The 23,380-nt window shown below is 36.9% G+C and overlaps 1 protein-coding gene across 1 annotated transcript; it reads right to left on the reverse strand.

Annotated features, from left to right (window-relative positions):
- Positions 1 to 14,432: 14,432 nt before the first annotated feature.
- On the reverse strand, positions 14,433 to 15,581 carry LOC140159429 (neuropeptides capa receptor-like). Its single transcript, XM_072182904.1, has one exon. The coding sequence runs from the start codon at positions 15,579 to 15,581 to the stop codon at positions 14,433 to 14,435; it is 1,149 nt and encodes a 382-aa protein (XP_072039005.1).
- Positions 15,582 to 23,380: the final 7,799 nt, after the last annotated feature.

A 23,380-nucleotide genomic window follows, 5' to 3' on the forward strand; every position in this document is an offset into this window, starting at 1 on the left:
ATAATCAAGATTTCCATTGTCTGTACCATTGGCATAAACATCATGAGAATTTTCAATATTTATATCATTTGTTATATTGTTTACATGAACATTGTTATTACTAGGAATATTGTGGGAACAATTGTAATTTACAGAAGTACTTTCAGGATAAACATCTGCTTTTTCAAAACATAATCTACTTGTATCATCACTATTACATGTACCTTGGTCAATAACATCAACAACACTTGAATGAGAATTAATGAATGGATGATTGTGATGAGAGGGAGTGACTTCGTGAGCACAATAGGTAACACTTGAGACATGATGATGAGGTGAATGAATATAATTTACATTTTGGCTATTGATGTTATTATTAGAATTATTTACAATAGTCATATTTGAAGAAGATGTGTTATCATTACATGTAGAACCTATACAATATGAATGATCAGTTTGATCGCTTGAAATAGTCCTCTTAATTTCACATTGTTTTTCACCATGTTCACTATATATACGAGAAGAAAGACCTATGTTCCTTGCTGATGTTGATTCCACATAAAAGGGGTTGACTGAGAGTCTATTACATTTCTAAAGTTCCTTACAAGTCTGCTGATGCCATGGTTGTTCAGGTGAACCTTGTCCCAATATAAGTCTTCTCTAATATGTCCTCCTTCTGTAACAAATACTGGGGCATGGTCTGCGAATGATACTGCTGAGCACTAGCGCGACAATTTCGTTCAAAGATGGTGTTCAGTTCATATATAACTCCGTTTAAGACATTACTTCTTGCAAGGGGATCAGTCGGGGAAGAATACTTGATACAATGATGTGCGCGTTAGGAAATTTCTGAAGAGCTGCATTGACAAGGCGTCGGCTTTGGCTTCACAAGCCTCAGTTGATTCACGCTTTACATTATTAGTCCATGCTTGTAGGATGACATGTTTTGGGTCTACATACTCGCAATCCTCTACATGTCTCTGAATTTCAACAATGGTTGCTCCACTCTTTGCAAATACTTTTGTGGACCTTCCTTTGTAGAACCTATCTTCGTCAATCCGCTTGCATATAGAGTTACTAAAAATTAGGATCTGTGGACATTCTTTCGGCGGTGGTTTCTCACTAGTTGGACTCTTTGTAAGTTGTCTTGTTGGTCTTGGAGTTGGTTTAGTAGTAGGCCTTGACTTTGCTGCGTTAACGGGGACACGTTTGTCTGGGGTCATCAAGTCGATGCTGGGGGCTGAAGGAACAGCAGTTTCTGCTACCTGATCAAATAAAGCGCTGTAGGAATTTGATGTTGTTACTGCTGGTGCACTTTCTGTTGGCTGGGATAGGCGACTTGCTGTTTTGGGAAGTTCAAAGTTCTGCACATGGGTCTCCTTTAGACTGAAAATTTCAGCCTCTAGAACACTGTTACGCTCACTGAGTTCGCGAAATGCTGATGAAATCTGTGTAAAGTTTTGTCGCAAGTCTCTAAATTCTTGTAGCTGTGAGGTGAAATCCTTTACCTTGTCTTACAGGCTTTGAATTTTCCTTCTGAGTTGAGGTGTTTCATCTGGAGCGGAGTCAGTTTGAGTTTGTGCATCACAAGATGTAACTCTAGTTTGAACAGAAGAGTCTGTCATCAGTTCGTGATTGAGTTCAAATGTTGGCAGATTTTCACTTTTGTCCGATGATGTGATAGCGTGGTTATGTGTTGGCGTAGAAGTAGAAGGACCAGGTGTGAAGGCAAAGGCTGCAACATTCTCTTCTGCTAATTTGTTACCAATTTCTGTTAGGATGTTATCTATCCAAGTTTGATGGAGTGATCCTTGGACTGAGATAGTGTTGGTAGATGCATAGCAAGTGATGGTTACATGTTGTAGTGTATCTCCAGGCATATCACATCTGAAGATGCAGCCGTACCTGCCCTTGTCTTCTGCTGTACCATATCTAGCACATAGTTCATAAGATAGTTGATCAAATATATCTGGGTTGACAGCTATTGTTGTTGACATAGTTTTTGGTTCAATTTTCCACATAGAGTGATCAAATATGTCCACATTTGTAAATCCATTGAAAGTACCATGGAAAGACTGCCATAGATGATTGACAGCTCCCTTTGTTATGCTCGTTAAGTTCATTGTTATATAGGCAGGATGTTCTTGGAAGAAAATCAATACCAGTGATGTAGAGTTGTAGTCCAAGTTGAATTATAATACAAAATATGAAATCAAATGTCATATATTTTCTCCAAAACAGTGATCAAGTTTATAAAATAAAGTTGATCAGTAAATTCCAGACATCAAGATGAAGATGTTGATATAAAATTCAATAGGTAATCCAAAGTAAAAACAGCGTAATTATGGTGATTTGTCAGAGCTCATGTGGAGTGATGCACACTAGTTGTAGCAGCAATAAATCCACCTTACAGATGTCCAGATAATGCAATTATAAGATTTTACCCCTTAATGATTTTACCCCTTAATGACCTTTGACCCCAATTCTGTATGCAAGTTACAGGCGTGTGGTATAGCCGATGCATATATGGGGCTAGATTACTGAAAATTACCTTAAAATTCACTATTTGCTGCATATTAAGTGCTCTGATCATTAGAATAATGCCAAAATAACTATAACATTGGGTGCATATAGGGTTATAATCAGATTTGGCTTGAACATGGGGAGGGGTCTGTTTTGGGGTCAAAAGGGGTAAAATTCTAAAATGTGTCGAATTCGAATGAAAATTAGTATATGTGATCACAATATGATTCAAAATATGATGGAGGTCATTTCAAGGTCACCAGAGGTCAACCAAAGGTCAAAAGGGGGTAAAATTCCCAAATTCGTCCAAATTAACTTTAAATTAGAATATATAATATTGATATGATTTAAAACAAAATGGAGGTCATTTCAAGGTCATCAGAGGTCAACAAAGGTCAAATTATTTTATTACCTAGATTGTTATTAAACTTAATGTGTACATCTTTCACGAAAATGCAATTGTGTTTCAAATCTTTTCAAGGTCATCAGATGTCACTTCAAGGTCACGGCTGGACTTCACAGCCTTACAGGGATGCAATATATCTAGTTTGAATTGCTTTATTATTTATATATTTATTATCTATAATTTTGTTTATCAAATATTATATAATGCTAACTTTTAAACAAGTTGCCACAACAACATGCCCTGCGTTTCAGTGGCATCCTCATCATTTTCACCATATTATACTGTGTTTGGCAAAAGCTTTTTTATATTGTAATTATTTGTATGGATGAAATTTAATAAAATAAAACTGAACTGAACTGAACTGAACTTTTTTAACTTTGAAAAGTTTGTCTGCCTTATGTCTACCAAACAAGTAATTCTTTAAGAAATTAAAAAAGGGTTCCGGTATGAATGTTTGGACAGTATTTTTTGTGGGATGTGAGAGCACATCAGACATATTGAATTGAATTCTGAATACATGGAATGTCCTTCTGATATCAAATAATTTTTTTAATTTTTGACATTTAACAGTCCTCGAAGTAAACTTTCTAAATCTAATGATATGTACTGAAAATTTATGTAGCTGGGATGACAAGGCGACAATAAATTGACCTAAAATTGACCTAAAAATTTTGACCTAAAAAGAGAAAAGAGGGGGGCACATGCACATTGACCAATTCAGCATTGATTCTGCGCACCCTCCTAGCGATGAAAGTCAAAATTTCTGTGCACTTCACATGCATTTCAGCACAAATTCATTTGAAAGATCAATTTAAGACTGATATTCAACTTCATTATAACCAAATTAATGCGTGATAGGTCCTATTTGTGCAAATTTTCCCATGGAGAATTGGGGAGGGGTGCCATTTTGTATCCTCAGCCCAGGGTACCACAACCCCTATCTATGTCACTGCCTGATAAACATGTATACAAGTTCAAAAGTTTACATGTTTAAAAGTAATGTTTTAAAATGCTCCTTGTTACTTACAAATAATTACATCCTTTTTTTGTTTCAGAATGTAGTTGCATGGACCAACTTAGGACCCTGTATCTTAGTGAAGGCAATGCAACACTTGCTCATGAAGCTTTCAAGACCTCCCAGTCTCTAGACCCTGCATATGTACAATGCTACAGGTTTGTATTTTGCTTATATCTCTTGTCATAGTAAAATATGTGCTCATTTGCTGTGCATTCCACAATGGAAGGGAAACGTCTGTGTGTTGCTTTTGTTTTTATATAATATATATGTGACACGATCTTGTCCATGGGGGCCAAAGGCGGTAAATTTGAAACTAAGATAAAGGTAAAAATATGAAGTAAAAAAACAATAAAATACATAAGAAAAGAGCCAGAAAAAACTTCATAACTTTAGAACCAAGTATGCTAGACCTTAGCTTAGGTGTTTTCAGTAAATGATAGCCTATTGTGTGTATAATGTAATAATTATGGTAACTCAATTTTCAAAAATGCCTCCTTTGGCCCCCAAGGACCAGATCGTGTCAGCACATTGGTGCTCTATGGATTCACACCCAGGACCTCAAGCTACCTCACAACTATGAGTCAAAGCCTTTATAGCTGTGCCACCTCGTCATCAAGAGTGAGGCCCACACACTGGTACATTTTACATCTGGATGGAGTGAGGCAATAGAGGTAAAGCACCTTGCCCAAGTGCACAACACATTGGTGCTCTATGGATTCACTCCCAGGACCTCAAGCTACCTCACAACTATGAGTCAAAGCCTTTATAGCTGTGCCACCTCGTCATCAAGAGTGCAGTGAGGCCCACACACTGGTACATTTTAGATCTGGATGGAGTGAGGCAATAGAGGTAAAGCATCTTGCCCAAGTGCACAACACATTGGTGCTCTACAGATTCACACCCAGGACTTCAAGCTACCTCACAACTATGAGTCTAAGCCTTTATAGCTGTGCCACCTTGTCATTAAGAGTGAGGCCCGCACACTGGTACATTTTACATCTGGATGGAGTGAGGCAATAGAGGTAAAGCATCTTGCCCAAGTGCACAACACATTGGTGCTCTACGGATTCACACCCAGGACCTCAAGCTACCTCACAACTGTGAGTCAAAGCCTTTATAGCTGTGCCACCTCGTCATCAAGAGTGAGGCCCACACACTGGTACATTTTACATCTGGATGGAGTGAGGCAATAGAGGTAAAGCACCTTGCCCAAGTGCACAACACATTGGTGCTCTATGGATTCACACCCAGGACCTCAAGCTACCTCACAACTATGAGTCAAAGCCTTTATAGCTGTGCCACCTCGTCATCAAGAGTGAGGCCCACACACTGGTACATTTTACATCTGGATGCAGTGAGGCAATAGAGGTAAAGCATCTTGCCCAAGTGCACAACACATTGGTGCTCTATGGATTCACACCCAGGACCTCAAGCTACCTCACAACTATGAGTCAAAGCCTTTATAGCTGTGCCACCTCGTCATCAAGAATGAGCCCCACACACTGGTACCTTTTACATTTATTTCCCCTGTTTTGTCTTAATGCTGTCCATGCCATATCAACATGATATTTATTTACTTTGTTTGATTCTATACCAAATGGAGCGCAGCATAGGCTATGCACACTGGGTGTGTAAGACATTGTTGGATACTGAGTTGGATAAGAAATCAGATTTATACCGCTTTAATATTGTGCAGATGAATGCCCTACCTGCGGCTATGGTAACTGTTGGAAAGTATGCAGGTATGTGCTAAAAAGAAATCAGATTTATACCGCTTTAGTATTGTGCAGATGAATGCCCTACCTGCTGTTATGGTAGCTGTTGGAAAGTATGCAGGTATGTGCTAAAAAGAAATCAGATTTATACCGCTTTAATATTGTGCAGATGAATGCCCTACCAGCGGCTATGGTAGCTATTGGAAAGTATGCAGGTATGTGCTAAAAAGAAATCAGATTTATACCGCTTTAATATTGTGCAGATGAATGCCCTACCTGCGGCTATGGTAGCTATTGGAAAGTATGCAGGTATGTGCTAAAAAGAAATCAGATTTATTCGGCTTTAATATTGTGCTGATGAATGCCCTACCTGCTGCTATGGTAGCTGTTGGAAAGTATGCAGGTATGTGCTAAAAAGAAATCAGATTTATACCGCTTTAATATTGTGCAGATGAATGCCCTACCTGCAGCTATGGTAGCTATTGGAAAGTATGCAGGTATGTGCTAAAAAGAAATCAGATTTATACCGCTTTAATATTGTGCAGATGAATGCCCTACCTGGCTATGGTAGCTATTGGAAAGTATGCAGGTATGTGCTAAAAAGAAATCAGATTTATACCGCTTTAATATTGTGCAGATGAATGCCCTACCTGCGGCTATGGTAGCTATAGATGAGGTGACATGTGTTTACATTTGATACGCCCTCTGTTGGTCTGTGATCAAAACTGTCAGGCAAAAAACACTATAGTTTACATGGAAGAAGTTGATTTTTATTCATTAACTTTGGTTTCAAAGCAAATAATACAAAAATGGTATCAATCTTGTTTATAAATGCATCAAGCTATATACATAATATCACACAAAACTTCAAAGGTTTTTAAAAGTTGAGTTTTAAAGAGATTTATGTGGTCTGTCATAGACACTTCTGTGTTATTTTGCCTGCTTTGAAACAACAGAGGGCGGTCTGAATGAAAACATGTGACATCATAGGTCACCTCATCTATTGGAAAGTATGCAGGTATGTGCTAAAAAGAAATCAGATTTATACCGCTTTAATATTGTGCAGATGAATGCCCTACCTGCGGCTATGGTAGCTGTTGGAAAGTATGCAGGTATGTGCTAAAAAATTCACATTTATACGGCTTTAGTATTGTGCAGATGAATGCCCTACCTGCGGCTATGGTAGCTATTGGAAAGTATGCAGGTATGTGCTAAAAAGAAATCAGATTTATACGGCTTTAGTATTGTGCAGATGAATGCCCTACCTGCGGCTATGGTAGCTATTGGAAACTATGCAGGTATGTGCTAAAAAAAAAATCAGATTTATACAGCTTTAGTATTGTGCAGATGAATGCCCTACCTGCGGCTATGGTAGCTATTTGAAAGTATGCAGGTATGTGCTAAAAAGAAATCAGATTTATACCGCTTTAGTATTGTGCAGATGAATGCCCTACCTGCGGCTATGGTAGCTATTGGAAAGTATGCAGGTATGTGCTAAAAAGAAATCAGATTTATACCGCTTTAATATTGTGCAGATGAATGCCCTACCTGCTGCTATGGTAGCTGTTGGAAAGTATGCAGGTATGTGCTAAAAAGAAATCAGATTTATACCGCTTTAATATTGTGCAGATGAATGCCCTACCTGCAGCTATGGTAGCTATTGGAAAGTATGCAGGTATGTGCTAAAAAGAAATCAGATTTATACCGCTTTAATATTGTGCAGATGAATGCCCTACCTGCGGCTATGGTAGCTATTGGAAAGTATGCAGGTATGTGCTAAAAAGAAATCAGATTTATACCGCTTTAATATTGTGCAGATGAATGCCCTACCTGCGGCTATGGTAGCTGTTGGAAAGTATGCAGGTATGTGCTAAAAAAGATTCACATTTATACGGCTTTAGTATTGTGCAGATGAATTCCCTACCTGCGGTTATGGTAGCTATTGGAAACTATGCAGGTATGTGCTAAAAAAAAATCAGATTTATACAGCTTTAGTATTGTGCAGATGAATGCCCTACCTGCGGCTATGGTAGCTATTGGAAAGTATGCAGGTATGTGCTAAAAAGAAATCAGATTTATACCGCTTTAATATTGTGCAGATGAATGCCCTACCTGCGGCTATGGTAGCTGTTGGAAAGTATGCAGGTATGTGCTAAAAAGAAATCAGATTTATACCGCTTTAATATTGTGCAGATGAATGCCCTACCTGCTGCTATGGTAGCTATTGGAAAGTATGCAGGTATGTGCTAAAAAGAAATCAGATTTATACCGCTTTAATATTGTGCAGATGAATGCCCTACCTGCGGCTATGGTAGCTGTTGGAAAGTATGCAGGTATGTGCTAAAAAAATTCACATTTATACGGCTTTAGTATTGTGCAGATGAATGCCCTACCTGCGGCTATGGTAGCTATTGGAAAGTATGCAGGTATGTGCTAAAAAGAAATCAGATTTATACCGCTTTAATATTGTGCAGATGAATGCCCTACCTGCGGCTATGGTAGCTGTTGGAAAGTATGCAGGTATGTGCTAAAAAAGATTCACATTTATACGGCTTTAGTATTGTGCAGATGAATGCCCTACCTGCAGCTATGGTAGCTATTGGAAACTATGCAGGTATGTGCTAAAAAAAAATCAGATTTATACAGCTTTAGTATTGTGCAGATGAATGCCCTACCTGCGGCTATGGTAGCTATTGGAAAGTATGCAGGTATGTGCTAAAAAGAAATCAGATTTATACCGCTTTAGTATTGTGCAGATGAATGCCCTACCTGCGGCTATGGTAGCTGTTGGAAAGTATGCAGGTATGTGCTAAAAAGAAATCAGATTTATACCGCTTTAATATTGTGCAGATGAATGCCCTACCTGCGGCTATGGTAGCTATTGGAAAGTATGCAGGTATGTGCTAAAAAGAAATCAGATTTATACCGCTTTAGTATTGTGCAGATGAATGCACTACCTGCGGCTATGGTAGCTGTTGGAAAGTATGCAGGTATGTGCTAAAAAGAAATCAGATTTATACCGCTTTAATATTGTGCAGATGAATGCCCTACCTGCGGCTATGGTAGCTGTTGGAAAGTATGCAGGTATGTGCTAAAAAAAAAATCAGATTTATACGGCTTTAATATTGTGCAGATGAATGCCCTACCTGCGGCTATGGTAGCTGTTGGAAAGTATGCAGGTATGTGCTAAAAAAATTCAGATTTATACTGCTTTAGTATTGTGCAGATGAATGCCCTACCTGCGGCTATGGTAGCTATTGGAAAGTATGCAGGTATGTGCTAAAAAGAAATCAGATTTATACCGCTTTAATATTGTGCAGATGAATGCCCTACCTGCGGCTATGGTAGCTATTGGAAAGTATGCAGGTATGTGCTAAAAAGAAATCAGATTTATCGTCTTTAATATTGTGCAGATGAATGCCCTACCTGCGGCTATGGTAGCTATTGGAAAGTATGCAGGTATGTGCTAAAAAGAAATCAGATTTATACCGCTTTAATATTGTGCAGATGAATGCCCTACCTGCGGCTATGGTAGCTGTTGGAAAGTATGCAGGTATGTGCTAAAAAAAAATCAGATTTATACAGCTTTAGTATTGTGCAGATGAATGCCCTACCTGCGGCTATGGTAGCTATTGGAAAGTATGCAGGTATGTGCTAAAAAGAAATCAGATTTATACCGCTTTAATATTGTGCAGATGAATGCCCTACCTGCGGCTATGGTAGCTATTGGAAAGTATGCAGGTATGTGCTAAAAAGAAATCAGATTTATACCGCTTTAATATTGTGCAGATGAATGCCCTACCTGCGGCTATGGTAGCTGTTGGAAAGTATGCAGGTATGTGCTAAAAAGAAATCAGATTTATACCGCTTTAATATTGTGCAGATGAATGCCCTACCTGCGGCTATGGTAGCTATTGGAAAGTATGCAGGTATGTGCTAGAAAAAAAATTGGATTTATACAGCTTTAACTGTATATACCGTTTTCGTTCCATTAACCGCCCTGAGTGATTATACAAAGTCATTTTGGGTTAGCGCTTTTTTTAAAATATTGTTTACATAATTGCATATGTAAAAAATGGATTTTATATATGTAGATGGTTACATAATGATGAAGGATCATTGTATAGTTGGATCCTACACATAATGATGGAGGATCATTATGTAGTAAAGTCGCTGGCTGGGCACTTATAGGGGCATGGGCGGTAAATGGAACGAATACGGTATGTGAAACAGAGTAAAGTGATTATTGTCCATTATTTGTGAGTAATTGTACATACACTGCAAAATTCCTGGCGACAGAGTGACTACATCGCACTGGAACTCTGAAGTCACTACCGCCATTACTCCAGAATAACCTACCCTATGGTGGCCGACAGAGTCACTACAGGAGAGTGACTACATCGGAAACAAGGCATATAGGGTAATGTGCAGCAGTGTCATCACGCAGTGACTACAACTGCTAGCCTCCGATGTGCTACCTGCTCGATGCCGCATCGGCGACTCATGATGTATACCACTGACTAGATTCCGACAGTGGTCCACATCTTGTAGTCACATCAAAGTGACTTCCGTATCAGTGCCCCATGCGTCGCCTGCTCGGTGCACAGTCGGCGAACTTCAAGGTGACTACGCTGCCGAAAGGTCGTTGACCGAACCCTGTTATGAGTTCGAACACTCTAGGGACGCGCGCGTATATCTACCAAATATGCGCTGATGATGACAAATACGCGTATCATGCTTGTTTACTGCTTGTATACGCTCATGAATGGAATGAGTTGGTTTTATAATTAATTGATTGATGCATGCTGTATAGTGGGTCTGTGGTTCTACTGCCGTTTTTTATTGTGCTTTTGCATTCTTTATCATTTATATTTCAACTGTGAGACTTCCGATTCATTTTGTTTCATTTATTTATTGTTCTCTTTTATAATATTTTAATTCTTTTCGTGCTGCCTGTTTAATAATCTCATCAACTGTGTGTGTTTTATTTGCAGTTCTTGTTCTTGATTTATTTGTTTGTTTCATTTCAAACGTTTTTATTTTGTTTATTTGTTTGATTGTTTTCCCACAAAACTTATATCATTGATTTGTTTACTTCAGTGGTTAGGTGGCATGTTTTGCAATCAAAGTAGGCATATTTTGTCATATTTTGCATGGTAATGTTATATAGGCCTATTGAAACTTTTTTTATTTAAAGCAAATTGTGTTTTTAAATGTTTTAAAAGAGATATTAATTTTCAGCCGAAGTTCGCAAAGTATGCCTATTATTAGGCCTAGCATTTTCAATTTATACATTTTGATTTGCCAAACTTCACTTATTTTGAAGCAAGCATTTTTCTGTTATATTTAAAACTGATTTATAGGCCTAGCATGCATTTTGTTTTGCTTCTTGTCACTTTCCTGAAAGGCCTACTACAAATTTATACTTTTACTGCCGTAAGTTTATGCAAAACTTTGGCTTGTGCTATTTTCTTTTTCCGTTTTTCAAAATAGGCCTATTAGTTTGATTCGTTTTTCATGTTGATTTTTTACGTTATCAATATATGCCTATAAATCGGTGTCACATCAATATAGGCCTATTGCAGTGTTTGTTTGAAATTGTGTCTTATTTTTTATCACGCAAATATTAATGCTTGTTATGAATTATTATTATTATTTATTTATTTTACACATTTAATATTTTAATTCATCAATAGGCCTACATGCTTCTTATAATATTCCTACTTTTAACTTTTATATTTGCAATTTTTCCCAAGTTGTTTTCTTTCTAAGTGTTTCTTTGTTTCTTCCATTCTTCGTTTATTGGTTTCTTCCTGTTTATTTATTTATTTATTTCTTAATTTTTTATTTATTTAGTTATTCAAATAACCACCAATTAAAAAAAATGTATTTTATTCATCATGTTAGTTTATTGAATTATACTTTGTTTACTGATCATGTTTATTTCTTTTACTAACAAATTTATTTTATTCATCTAATATTTCCCTTATTTTTAAAGTTCAGTTTGCAATTTCCCCCTCCCTAATCCCCTAAAAAAAGCAAGAAATAAAGAATATTATTTGAATAAATCAAGAGAATATAAAAAATATGGCAATAAAAGCAAAACCGGCAACCCAAAACGCCGGTACTGAGCACCTAGGCCCAGTCGGCGTAGTCACACCGGTGTGACTCTCCTGCGAAGTCACTCTGTAGAAACCTAGGAGGCTGGCTACCCGGCTATTTCGGACCGGCGATATGGAAAACCGAGGTGTAGTTTCCGATGGAGTGACATTGTGGTGGCATCGGCGTCACACAGATGAGAATCTTGCAGTGTAGTTTTTGCAGTGTATGGTAGTTGTAGAGTCTATTCTCTCTCTCTCTCTCTCTCTCTCTCTCTCTCTCTCTCTCTCTCTCTCTTTCTTTGTCAATTCTCTTGCTCTCTTACTCATGCTCTTTCTTTTTCTTCCTGATTTTGTTCTCCCTCTTCCCCTCTATTAAACTCGAACTCTTTTGTTTTCCTCTCTCTCGCTCTCTCTCTCTCTCTCTCCCTCCCTCCCTCTCTCTTGCTAGAGTTATCACTCTCACTCTGCTCGCAGTCTTTCTTTCTCTTGATGTCTTTGCATTTATGTCTTTTTGTCACATGAGAAAAGATTCAAATGGTGAAGGATCTCAAATGATTGAAAATTCTTAAAGCGAGTAGACACATAAGGAAATATATTCAAAGTTAAAATGCAAACTACAGCTAGCTGCTCCACACTGACAATCAAATCCACACAACAATTATGTATTTTTTATGTATACATATATAAAAATTATAAACCAACTCAATGTTCTCATTTAAACCAGATTGTGCTGCTAGCGATCCATGTGCACACAGCATGTTAGGACTCTTACTAAAGAGGCAGGGCTTGTATAAAGCTGCTGAAAAGGTGTATCAAAGGTAAGTAAAAGCCAGATTTTAATTTATTCCCAGATTTGTGAGAAGTAGGGATACTGTATCAGTTCTTGCTTTGAAATGCTGAAAGGTATTATGCATGGTTAGAATTACATCAATATCTGTGGTTCATTCCCAGGCTAACATGTTAGGAATACTATAACAGGTCTTGCTTTGTTATTACTAATTCACACAAGCAAGTCACATCCTTGAAACTTTTCGTCAGTTGTTATCGGGGACGTTGGTTGACTGGTCACATGACCCAGGGAGTGAACCCAAATCACATGACCTGATGAGCAGCCAATGGATGTATGGCAGATGGTGTCTTTCCTGGTCCTTATTTAGGTTGTTCTGTAGCTGTAGCTTCTGTATATCACCTCCTTTACGCCTCTTGAACCATCTACTTTCAGAGTCACATTCTGAGAGGTGAAACTGTGTCTTTGTTAGCATATGTGGGCACCCACTGGGGGAGGTATACCTTTTGTGTTCAGTGAATCTAGCTCAAAGGGGGCAAGCGGTTAGTTGGATGGGCAGTCAGAGCACTTGATGCTATAGATTGTATATGAGGTCTTGCTTTGAACTACTGAAAAATAGTATGCATGGTAGGAATTACATCAGTATAATGTGGTTCTTAGGCTCACAGGTTAATCATGAAGAGAGAAGAGGGGCAGTGCAATTGAATTATGTTGGAACCATGATTTGGCAATAAATCAACTGAAAGAAATCTATATAGAAATCTGCAAAATAGAACAAGTACCAGTAACTATCCCTGGCTAATGATGCGCCTATTTCTATAGTTGTCAATATTATGTTTTCTTACCTTTATGGCTTCTATGAAATATTATGATAACTTTGCTATTGGCTCCTGGTACTAGCCTCATTCATGTGTGACTAAATAGGGCCTACATGCACACCCCTACACACAAAATTGCTAGCCTCACATGTTTCACTGCACACACAAAAAATGTTTTATATATTATTATTATATTATTAATAAATCTGTTTTTTCTACATATATACATTGTGTAATTGATTATTAAAAATCATAAAATTTCAAGTTCCAAGATTCTTTCAACACTTGTACAAATTAACATGAGGTATTACATGTTATATAATAGTGCAGAAGTCAGTTGATGGATACCAGTCATGACATTGAATTGCTTGAGTTTGATTGCTAAATATTTAGTGTTAATACAACAAGCTTTTGCCATCCAGGCTGATGCCATCAGTAATGGCGTGATAACAAGTGATCTGATCCACTGTGTTTACTGCCAAGTTTGGATGCACTATTACTCTTGTACAAGATTACTTCTGATCAAGATATTGATCCACAAGTCTCAGCACATTTTATGATATACAATCCTAATGATGTATCTATTCCATAATTTTCAAAATCAAAATATGATTCATATAATATGTGATCCATTGTATCGAAAGGTACCTTAAGGGTCCCTCTGACAAAACTGAGATTTAAACTTGCCCTTAGAGAAAATTCCAAGCTTAATAATAATAATAATAATACCTTATTTGTGAAAATTGAAGAGATATTCTTGAAGATATCACAAAAAATTCCTTAATTTGCCTGTATCTCAATATAGGCTATGCTGACCTAATACTTTTGATATGACGGGTCACATATACATCAGCATTTTACCAAGCAATTTGTCATTCATTATAATACATTTATTTTGGACTATATTAGCAACATAAAATGTAATGATATACTATATTATACTAAGTGGACCGAAGTACAAAATGCAAGCTTAAAACAGTATTCTGAACATAAAAGTACATGATTTATGTCAACAATGTTCACAATTCATTGCAGGTTGGTGAATTATCTCTAACATCTGATAGGTTTGAGTGTAGAATTCTGATCTATGAAATTGAAGTTGAAATAGTTCTTTGTTGTGTCCCTACATTTGACTCAGATAAGTCAGTAAGTTGCCTTGGTGTGAAGCTCTTCACCCTATCAATGTGGCTGCTGTTAGATTCCTTACTGGCGCATAAACCAAAAGCTTCAAAGAAAGCATTCCTATAATATCTGCTTCCTGCTCCATACACAAACGGATTGATTGTGGAGTTGATGTATAGGGACAGACGACTGAAGATGATCAGAAGTTGGCGATTGTCTTCCGGTAGAGACCAAACCTTGTTGTCAGACAAGATCTCATGGATGCTGTTCATTCTATATGGGATCTGACAGATGAAAAATAAAATGCCATTTATGATGAGAACACGTGCAATCTGGTTCTTGACTTTGGCAATATGGGTTTTAGATGACTTCATAGTGGTCTTAGTCTGTGTGTTAATGTTGATCAGAACTTTTACGTAGAGAACACAGCTAGCTATGAGTGTAACACAAAACAGGGTGCTAGGGATGAGTTCAGCTATAAGATTTATGATGGTTTGATGAGGATGTTTCATCTGGCATATGTATAAAGTCTGTATATACGGCATAGGGAGCTCATTGACATCAAGTTTTCTTGTACAGATATTGATACTGGTTATATCACCCCACGTCAATGTTGATGGAACTGCAAAGATGAAACCTATTAGCCAAGAAATGACGATGTGTGTTTTCGCTCGTCCGAGTTTTGTAAATGCGCGATGTTTCAATGGTTGACATACAGCATAGTAACGCTCCATTGACACGAGAAACACCATTGCAAGTGACACGTAGTAGAAGAGAACACTGGGTAAAAATGCCAGCCAACAGCCTGCTTGTGTTTGAATGGCTGCATTCCGAATCGGTGTCATCAAATACACAATCACATACGAAATGGTTGCTTGACTTACAAATAACATATCTGTAATTGCAAGATTTGCAAGATAAATATTAGCTACAGTATGCATTCGTGGTATAGTTACTACAGTGTAAAGAAATGCTAGATTTGTCACATCTCCTATAGACATCAGTGTAGGTAGGATTGCTAATATGCTGACTTTTTCTGTAGAACTCCATTGGAGATCTGTTAAAAGAATCGTGCTGTTGGAGAGATTGCAGTTCTGCATTGATAATGCCATAGCCGCAACTGAAATCTCTATTTTCTAGCTACATGCTTTTATAATGCCCACTGCAGTCTAGAAATGCACTACAGGAACAATGCTCATATATTTTCCAGCACCCACCAATTTAGCATGATTCCTTTCATTGCATTTCCATTTTATTTCATAATACTTCACACACAATACTAAAATGGAACAATATTCACATCAAAATATAAAATGAAGTGGAGCGTTCACCAACTTTTCATCCATGATGAGATTGATTGAATCAATTTGATAGGCAGAATTTCTATACAAGAATATGATGGAAGTGTACAAGTTTTTTATTGAATTCATACGGAATTATATACAATGTAAATTTTCAGAAATGTAATAGTAATGTCAAAATGTTCATACCATAATTCTTATTTGTAATTGTAATTGATTTCAAGGAAGTGTGAATGATAAATATTTAAGATGTCACCATTTTTATTCATGTTTAGGAATCCATAACTAGCAATTGGAATTTTCCTTCCCCTGCGTATCTCTTGTTGCGATATTAGATATTGATCGGATGAAAAGCTTCCTTGCAGTGTATGAGTGGACTGAATAAGCATTACCCAGCATTATTGCAATTTTTGGCCGGTAATTCACATCATTTCAAGGCAGTCATTGTTTGTACTTCCTCTGTCATTGAGTCTATTATTACATAGGATCTATATGCAATTGGAATGGGAGTAATAAAGTTTAATTTGTGTTATAAGATTGCTGGTTTGGTTGCAGTAGGAGTGAAATATAGGTAATATTAAACCTGATGTTTTTGTGGAATTCATAAGTGTGTTTATAGTGGCTTCCTGTTTGCTATACAGCACCAATTGTGACCAAACACAATGGGGAATCAAGCTCAATCTTGTTGGAGTTGATACAATAGAAATATTAATATTACACTTTTGTATATGAATCAAGGAACAATTTAGCACGAAGATTGAAAGTTAATTGATTCAATCCAAAGTAGAAATAAATAATTCAACTTCAGATCAGTGTATAGATTTATATTCAAATTTAAGAAAGAAAGAAAGAAAGAAAAGAAGGAAGGAAGTAACACTCAAATGACATTTTAATAAGAAATATCAATCAGTCTTGCAACATTGAGTTTAATGATTTATACAATTGCCTGTAATAACATTTTTTCTTCTGCTTATATTGGTGTGGACCTATTAAATGATGTTTTCATATTGATGCACAAATATATTCATGTATGTCTTACTACCAAAACATGAAGAAATTATAAACCATTTAACTTTTGAAAATTAATATTTCAACTTCAACCAAGCTAGCCAATTAACCCCAGATGGAAATAAAATAAACAAAGGCACCAATTGCGTGTCTGTCAGGCATTCAAACAGACAATCATATATTTGCTTCAAACAAGTTACCACAAATTAGCATGCACAATAGGACAACATCTTCCACAATACTTTTGAAAATATATAGTTTGTATTAATCCAGGACCCTAAAGGAGCTTACTAGAATAAATTAGGACCTGGATGAACCTACCTAAGTCATCTCCCCAGTGAACCTGCCTAAGGGAGCTTACTAGAATGAATTAAGACAATTTGTCCACAATTATTCATTTTATATACATACATTTTTAATTTTTCTTTCTTCATGAATGGTAACACAGCAACTTTTAATATAAAAGTGATTTCCCATCTTTCCCAATAGATTTAAACACTTACTATGCTGAATTCGGGAGTGGTGGGTGGGAGAAAGTTACAGGTAAAACTAAGAAGGTAACCCAACCAACATGATGCTGATGATCTTTGCCAATTACCACGCAGGTCAGGGGATATCGAGTAAGCATAACTATATGATATACATACATAAGTAAGAAAGATGACATCAACAACAGCCACAGTTGCCAGGTACAGGTTGGCAACCGTACGCATTCTTGCTACACGGATGGTGGTGAAGAGAAACGCAAGATTCCCTGCATCACCAATGATGGTTATTACAGGTAGGATCACTAAGATCATGAGCTTCTCAGTTTCAGTCCAGAAAAATGAAGGTCTGAGTTCAATGCTGTTAGCCAATGTACACATAAACGGAGTAGAGTTTGTTAAATCCATAACTGGGATACCAACAGCCAACACAATTTGACTAATCAAAATGATGTGCTTGATGTAGATACAAGCTCCAGTCCATACTTATATAGCAAATAAGTCAAATAATTATCATGTCTGAGGATATAAAAGTAATTGCTTTTAATTGAATTTACAGTCTTTTATCATATTTCCATCAGCAAACAATAATTATAGTACTTAATTGATAACCTGAGAAAACATGAATAAAGGAGGCAAGAATGAGCTAGTAAAGGGAAAACTAATATGGTTTGACGTAATTTATGAAGTAAAAACACATATAAGATTTCATAATTTAAATGATGTTTATTCAAGAGTTATGTGGGCTGCCTCACAAAAATAAGCATTGGTCATTTGTGCCATACATCCAGTGCATTGTGTAATAAGTATTGCTTTAAACAACCAGTATAATTGTGGTTCAGTGACTCTTCATCAATACATGTGTTGTTTGTTTTTTGAAAGAGACCAGAAAGAGGAACCTTATTAACTATACTTATATTACCACTATCATGTGCACAAAAATAGCAAAAAATAGAAAAAGAAAGCAATTAAAAGTGGGACTAATGAAATGACCTGAAATGACACAAGCTTTCACTACATGCCTAGGAAAGAATATGTTTGAAGGTCAAATCTATGCTGAAATTTTATTCAAAGGACAGGCCAATCACAATTTCTGTCAATGTAAGCTATCAAGTTGAATTCTGATCACCTATAAAGTCTTTTCATTGGGCAGGCTTATACAAGTTTCTAATGTTTTATTGAAATAGAATTAGTATTCATCTTAATACTATTACTGGTCTGCTTACTGCCCGTGCAAAGTCCAAAAGCTTCCATAAAAGCTTTTCTGTAGAATGTACTGCCAACAACATAGATGTATGGATTAATGGCAGAATTAAAGTACAGAAATACACGACCCACGATAATCAGTGTTGCCCTTTGATCTTCAGGAAGTGACCATACCTGGAGAGTATCTGCCAAGATGTCATGAATGCTATAGAGTCTGTATGGTACCTGACAAGTGAAAAAGACAATGCCATTAACAATTAGCATCTGAGCAACTTGCTTGTGGACTTTGTCACTGCCGGTAACATTGGACTGCAAGTTAATTTGAGAGCGTTGACTGAGTGTTTTGAGAACTTTGGCGTACATCAAGCTGCTGCTGATGAGGGCAAGAAGAAATACAATAGTTGCCAGTGCTTCTGATACAAGACTTACTAATGCACGTCCATTTTGAAGCTGACATGTGTAAATAAAGAGAAGATATGGCTCAAACATGGGATCATCTTTGAGTGGCTTGATGCAAAGTTTTATGATTTTGAAATCACCCCATTTGATTGTAGTGACAGCCCCAAACAGCAGTCCAAGCAGTAAGGATATTGCCAACTGTTTTATGGTTCGCGATCTGTCAGTAAATAGCCGATGTTTGAGGGGGTAGCAGATGGCATAGTAGCGTTCAAGCGATAACAAAGTGATCACTACAAGGGACATGAAGTAACAGGTAAAACTAAGAAGGTATCCCAGCCAGCATGATGCTGATGATCTTTGCCAATTCCCACGCAGGTCGGGCGATATTGAGTAACCGTAATTATATGCAATACATACATAACTGAGGAAGATAACATCAACTACAACCGTACGCATTCTTGCTACACGGATGATGGTGAAGAGAAACGCAAGATTCCCTGCATCACCAATGATGGTTATAACAGGTATGATCACTAAGATCATGAGCTTCTCAGTTTCAGTCCAGAAAAATGAAGGTCTGAGTTCAATGCTGTTAGCCAATGTACACATAAACGGAGTAGAGTTGGTTGAATCCATAACTGAGATACCAACAGCCACAACAATAGAATATCTCAACTTGACTAAACCAAATGATGTGCTTGATGTAAATGCAAGCTCCATACCTATATAGCAAATAAGTCAAATAATTATCATGTCTGAGGAGATACAAGCAATTGCTTTTAATTGAATTTACAGTAAGGAATAAGTAATGTCTTTTATCATATTTCCATCAGCAAACATAATAAATATAGAACTGAGAAAACATAAATAAAGGAGGCAAGAAAGGCTAGTAAAAGGAAAACTAATATGCTTTGACGTCATTTATGAAGTAAAAACACATGTAAGATTTCATAAGTTAAATGATGTTTATTCAAGAGTTATGTATGATGCCTCACAAAAATAAGCATTGGTCATCTATGTTTGTGCCATACATCCAGCACATTGTGTAATAAGTATTGCTTTAAACAACCAGTTTAATTGTGGTTCAGTGACTCTTTTTCAATACATGTATTGTTTGTTTATTGAAAGAGACCAGAAAGAGGAACCTTATTAACTATACTTATATTACCACTATCATGTGCACAAAAATATCAAAAAATAGAAAAAGAAAGCAATTAAAAGTGGGACTAATGAAATGACCTGAAAGGACACAAGCTTTCACTACATGCCTATTAAATAATATGATTGAAGGTCAAATCTATGCTGGAATTTTATTCAAAGGACAGGCCAATCACAATTTCTGTCAATGTAAGCTATCAAGTTGAATCCTGATCACCTATAAAGTCTTTTCATTGGGCACGCTAAGGACAAGTTTCTACTATGAAAAATCATTTTCAAAAAGAGGTTTGCACAAAAGCTATCTAACTATACATATATCATGCAACACTGTTAAAATATTGAATGCTTGCCACACGACATGAATGGAGGGAAACAACACTGACTATCCAGGATTTGAACACTGGTTTGGTTACCAACTCATTTCAAAAAAGAAATTGATACAATTTGACAACATAAAAATATATATAAATGGAATGAGTCAATGATGTGTGTGATTGTGTTGCGTCTCAACAAATTTGTAATATAATACAACCAATGTTTTATTAAATATCACACAACTGAAATGTGAAATGCATTCATCTTACAACACAATAGCATAGGTTTTGTGCACCTTTACCATGCTAGGGATGGTATAATCATATCCATTGTAATGTAATTCATTGTGTTTCCCAATGATTGTTTAGTAATGCATTATAATGTGACACAAAGCATTTTGTAACCCAGACTTGATTCTATTTTATTGAAATAGAATTAGTATTCATCTTAATACTGTTACTGGTCTCCTTACTGCCAGTACAAAGTCCAAAAGCTTCCATAAAAGCTTTTCTGTAGAATGTACTGCCGACAACATAGATGTATGGATTAATGGCAGAATTAAGGTACAGAAATATGCGACCCACAATGATCAATGATGCCCTTTGATCTTCAGGAAGTGACCATACCTGGAGAGTATCTGCCAATATGTCATGAATGCTATAGAGTCTGTATGGTACCTGACAAGTGAAAAAGACAATGCCATTAACAATTAGCATCTGAGCAACTTGCTTGTGGACTTTGTCACTGCCGGTAACATTGGACTGCAAGTTAATTTGAGAGCGTTGACTGAGTGTTTTGAGAACTTTGGCGTACATGAAGCTGCTGCTGATGAGGGCAAGAAGAAATACAATGGTTGCCAGTGCTTCTGATACAAGACTCACCAATGCACGTCCATTTCGAAGCTGACATGTGTAAATAAAGAGAAGATAAGGCTCAAAGATGGGATCATCTTTGAGTGGCTTGACGCAAAATTTGATGATGTTGAAATCACCCCATTTGATTGTAGTGACAGCCCCAAACAGCAGTCCAAGCAGTAAGGATATTGCCAACTGTTTTATCGGTCGCGATCTGTCAGTAAATAGCCGATGTTTGAGGGTAGCAGATGGCATAGTAGCGTTCCAGTGATAACAAAGTGATCACTACAAGGGACATGAAGTAACAGGTAAAGCTCTGAAGGTAATCCAACCAGCATGTTGCTGACGATCTTTGCCAATTACCACGCAGGTCAGGTGATATCAAGTAAGCGTAATTATATGATATACATACTTTACTGAGGAAGAAGACATCAACAACAGCCATGGTTGCCAGATACAGGTTGGCAACCTTATGCATTCTTGCCACACGGATAGTAGTGAAGAGAAACGCAAGATTCCCTGCATCACCAATGATGGTTATTACAGGTATGACCACTAAGATCATGAGCTTCTCAGTTTCAGTCCAGAAAAACGAAGGTCTGAGTTCATTGCTGTTAGCTAATGTACACGTAAAGGGAGTAGAGTTTTAAAGGCATCTTAAAACTCACCTTTTTAAATTATTGTAATTTTAGTTATTTTTCTTTGTTTAGCGCTTTATGCTGCATGTGAACAATCGCTATAGAAATGTATGCATGTATGTCTGTAGGATCTAATAGCACTATTGTCATATAAAATTGGTTATCAGTTCTACCTTAGTAACTGAACACACAGGTAGTGAAACTATTCTCTTTCTGACTCCCTAAGCTAGACAAGTAATTTAGTCCATATTTTACAAAAATCAGAGCAACTCTGGTTTTTGATCACTAAAAATTTAAAAATTGACCCCTCTACCATATTCACAATCATGCAAATAGTAAGATGTATTTATCATTAATTCACAGGTTACCATGGCAATGATCATTTGGTTTCAGTTGATGTTGCCATGGTAATCAAACCCATCTTCAATGATTTTCACAGCACATTGAAAATATTTTTTTAATTAAGTGAAAATTACACCCATAAGGCTCATACAGGGTGTCACTAAAAGAACTGTATCTTCGAAAACTGAATTGTTTGGGTATTTTAACACACAAACTAAACATATCTAAATAACCGATGTGGTTGAGGAATATATCAGTTATCACATACTTTTTGAGTTTTGACAATTCACCGCTCCATTTTTTAAATAAAAGAATTTACGAAAGTACCTCATTTTCAGCCCGTTCCATGGAGTCAAATATCTATAGACTCATCATGCGCTGATGATGTGCAGTGATTAGCACTCCAAATACAGATCATCGATTGATAAATGAATCTGTGGAAAGGTTCGAAAGTGAGGGAGTTTCGTAAAATTCTTATATTTCACGAACGGTGTGGTCAATTGTCAAAATTCAAAAAGTATGTGATAGCTGATTTATTTCTCAACTACACCAGTTATTTAGTGATGTTTAGTTGTGGCGTTAAAATACCCAAACAATAAAATTTCCGATGATACAGTTCTTTCAGGGACACCCTGTACCATGTGCAGCAATGAGCAAATTGGGTATTGAAGCTTGACATGATCTCACTTTCATGCCACTGGTTTTCAGTACAACTATCAATTTAGTATTTCATTTACTTGTTTTTGACTTTCAAAATTAATTCATTTCTTTTTCACTTGCTTAAGTTTGTAGGGTGTGGTCAATCCAATTTGTTATTTCATTAAAAAGAAGGATATGAAGCTCCAGTAACATTTGCTTATCACAAAGATCCTTGAAAATGACTTGATTCTCTGCATGCATTAATTGATGTCAGTGGCGTACCGTGGCCGCCCCAACCCCGGGGGGCTGAAGAAGAAACAATTTTGCCGCCCCTTCCTTAACAGCCCGAAAAGGTTGACCCAATTTTTTTCACGGTCGTTTGAAAAGTGCCGCCCTTCTTCTTCCGCCGCCCTTCGTTTTTGCCACCCCTACTTTGACCCCGGGGCTGGCACCCCCAAAGCCCCCAAAATACGTGCATGGATGTGGTGTATGATTATGAAATAAGACATATGACTGAATACTCTATGGTTATATTTTTCAGGGCATCAGATTTACTACAGGAGACA

Source organism: Amphiura filiformis, chromosome 8, assembly GCF_039555335.1.
Source record: "Amphiura filiformis chromosome 8, Afil_fr2py, whole genome shotgun sequence".
NCBI lineage: Eukaryota > Metazoa > Echinodermata > Ophiuroidea > Amphilepidida > Amphiuridae > Amphiura > Amphiura filiformis.

Excerpts from the sequence above, each read along its gene's own strand:
- LOC140159429 (XM_072182904.1), bottom strand. The coding sequence starts at position 15,581 with ATGGCATTATCAATGCAGAACTGCAATCTCTCCAACAGCACGATTCTT.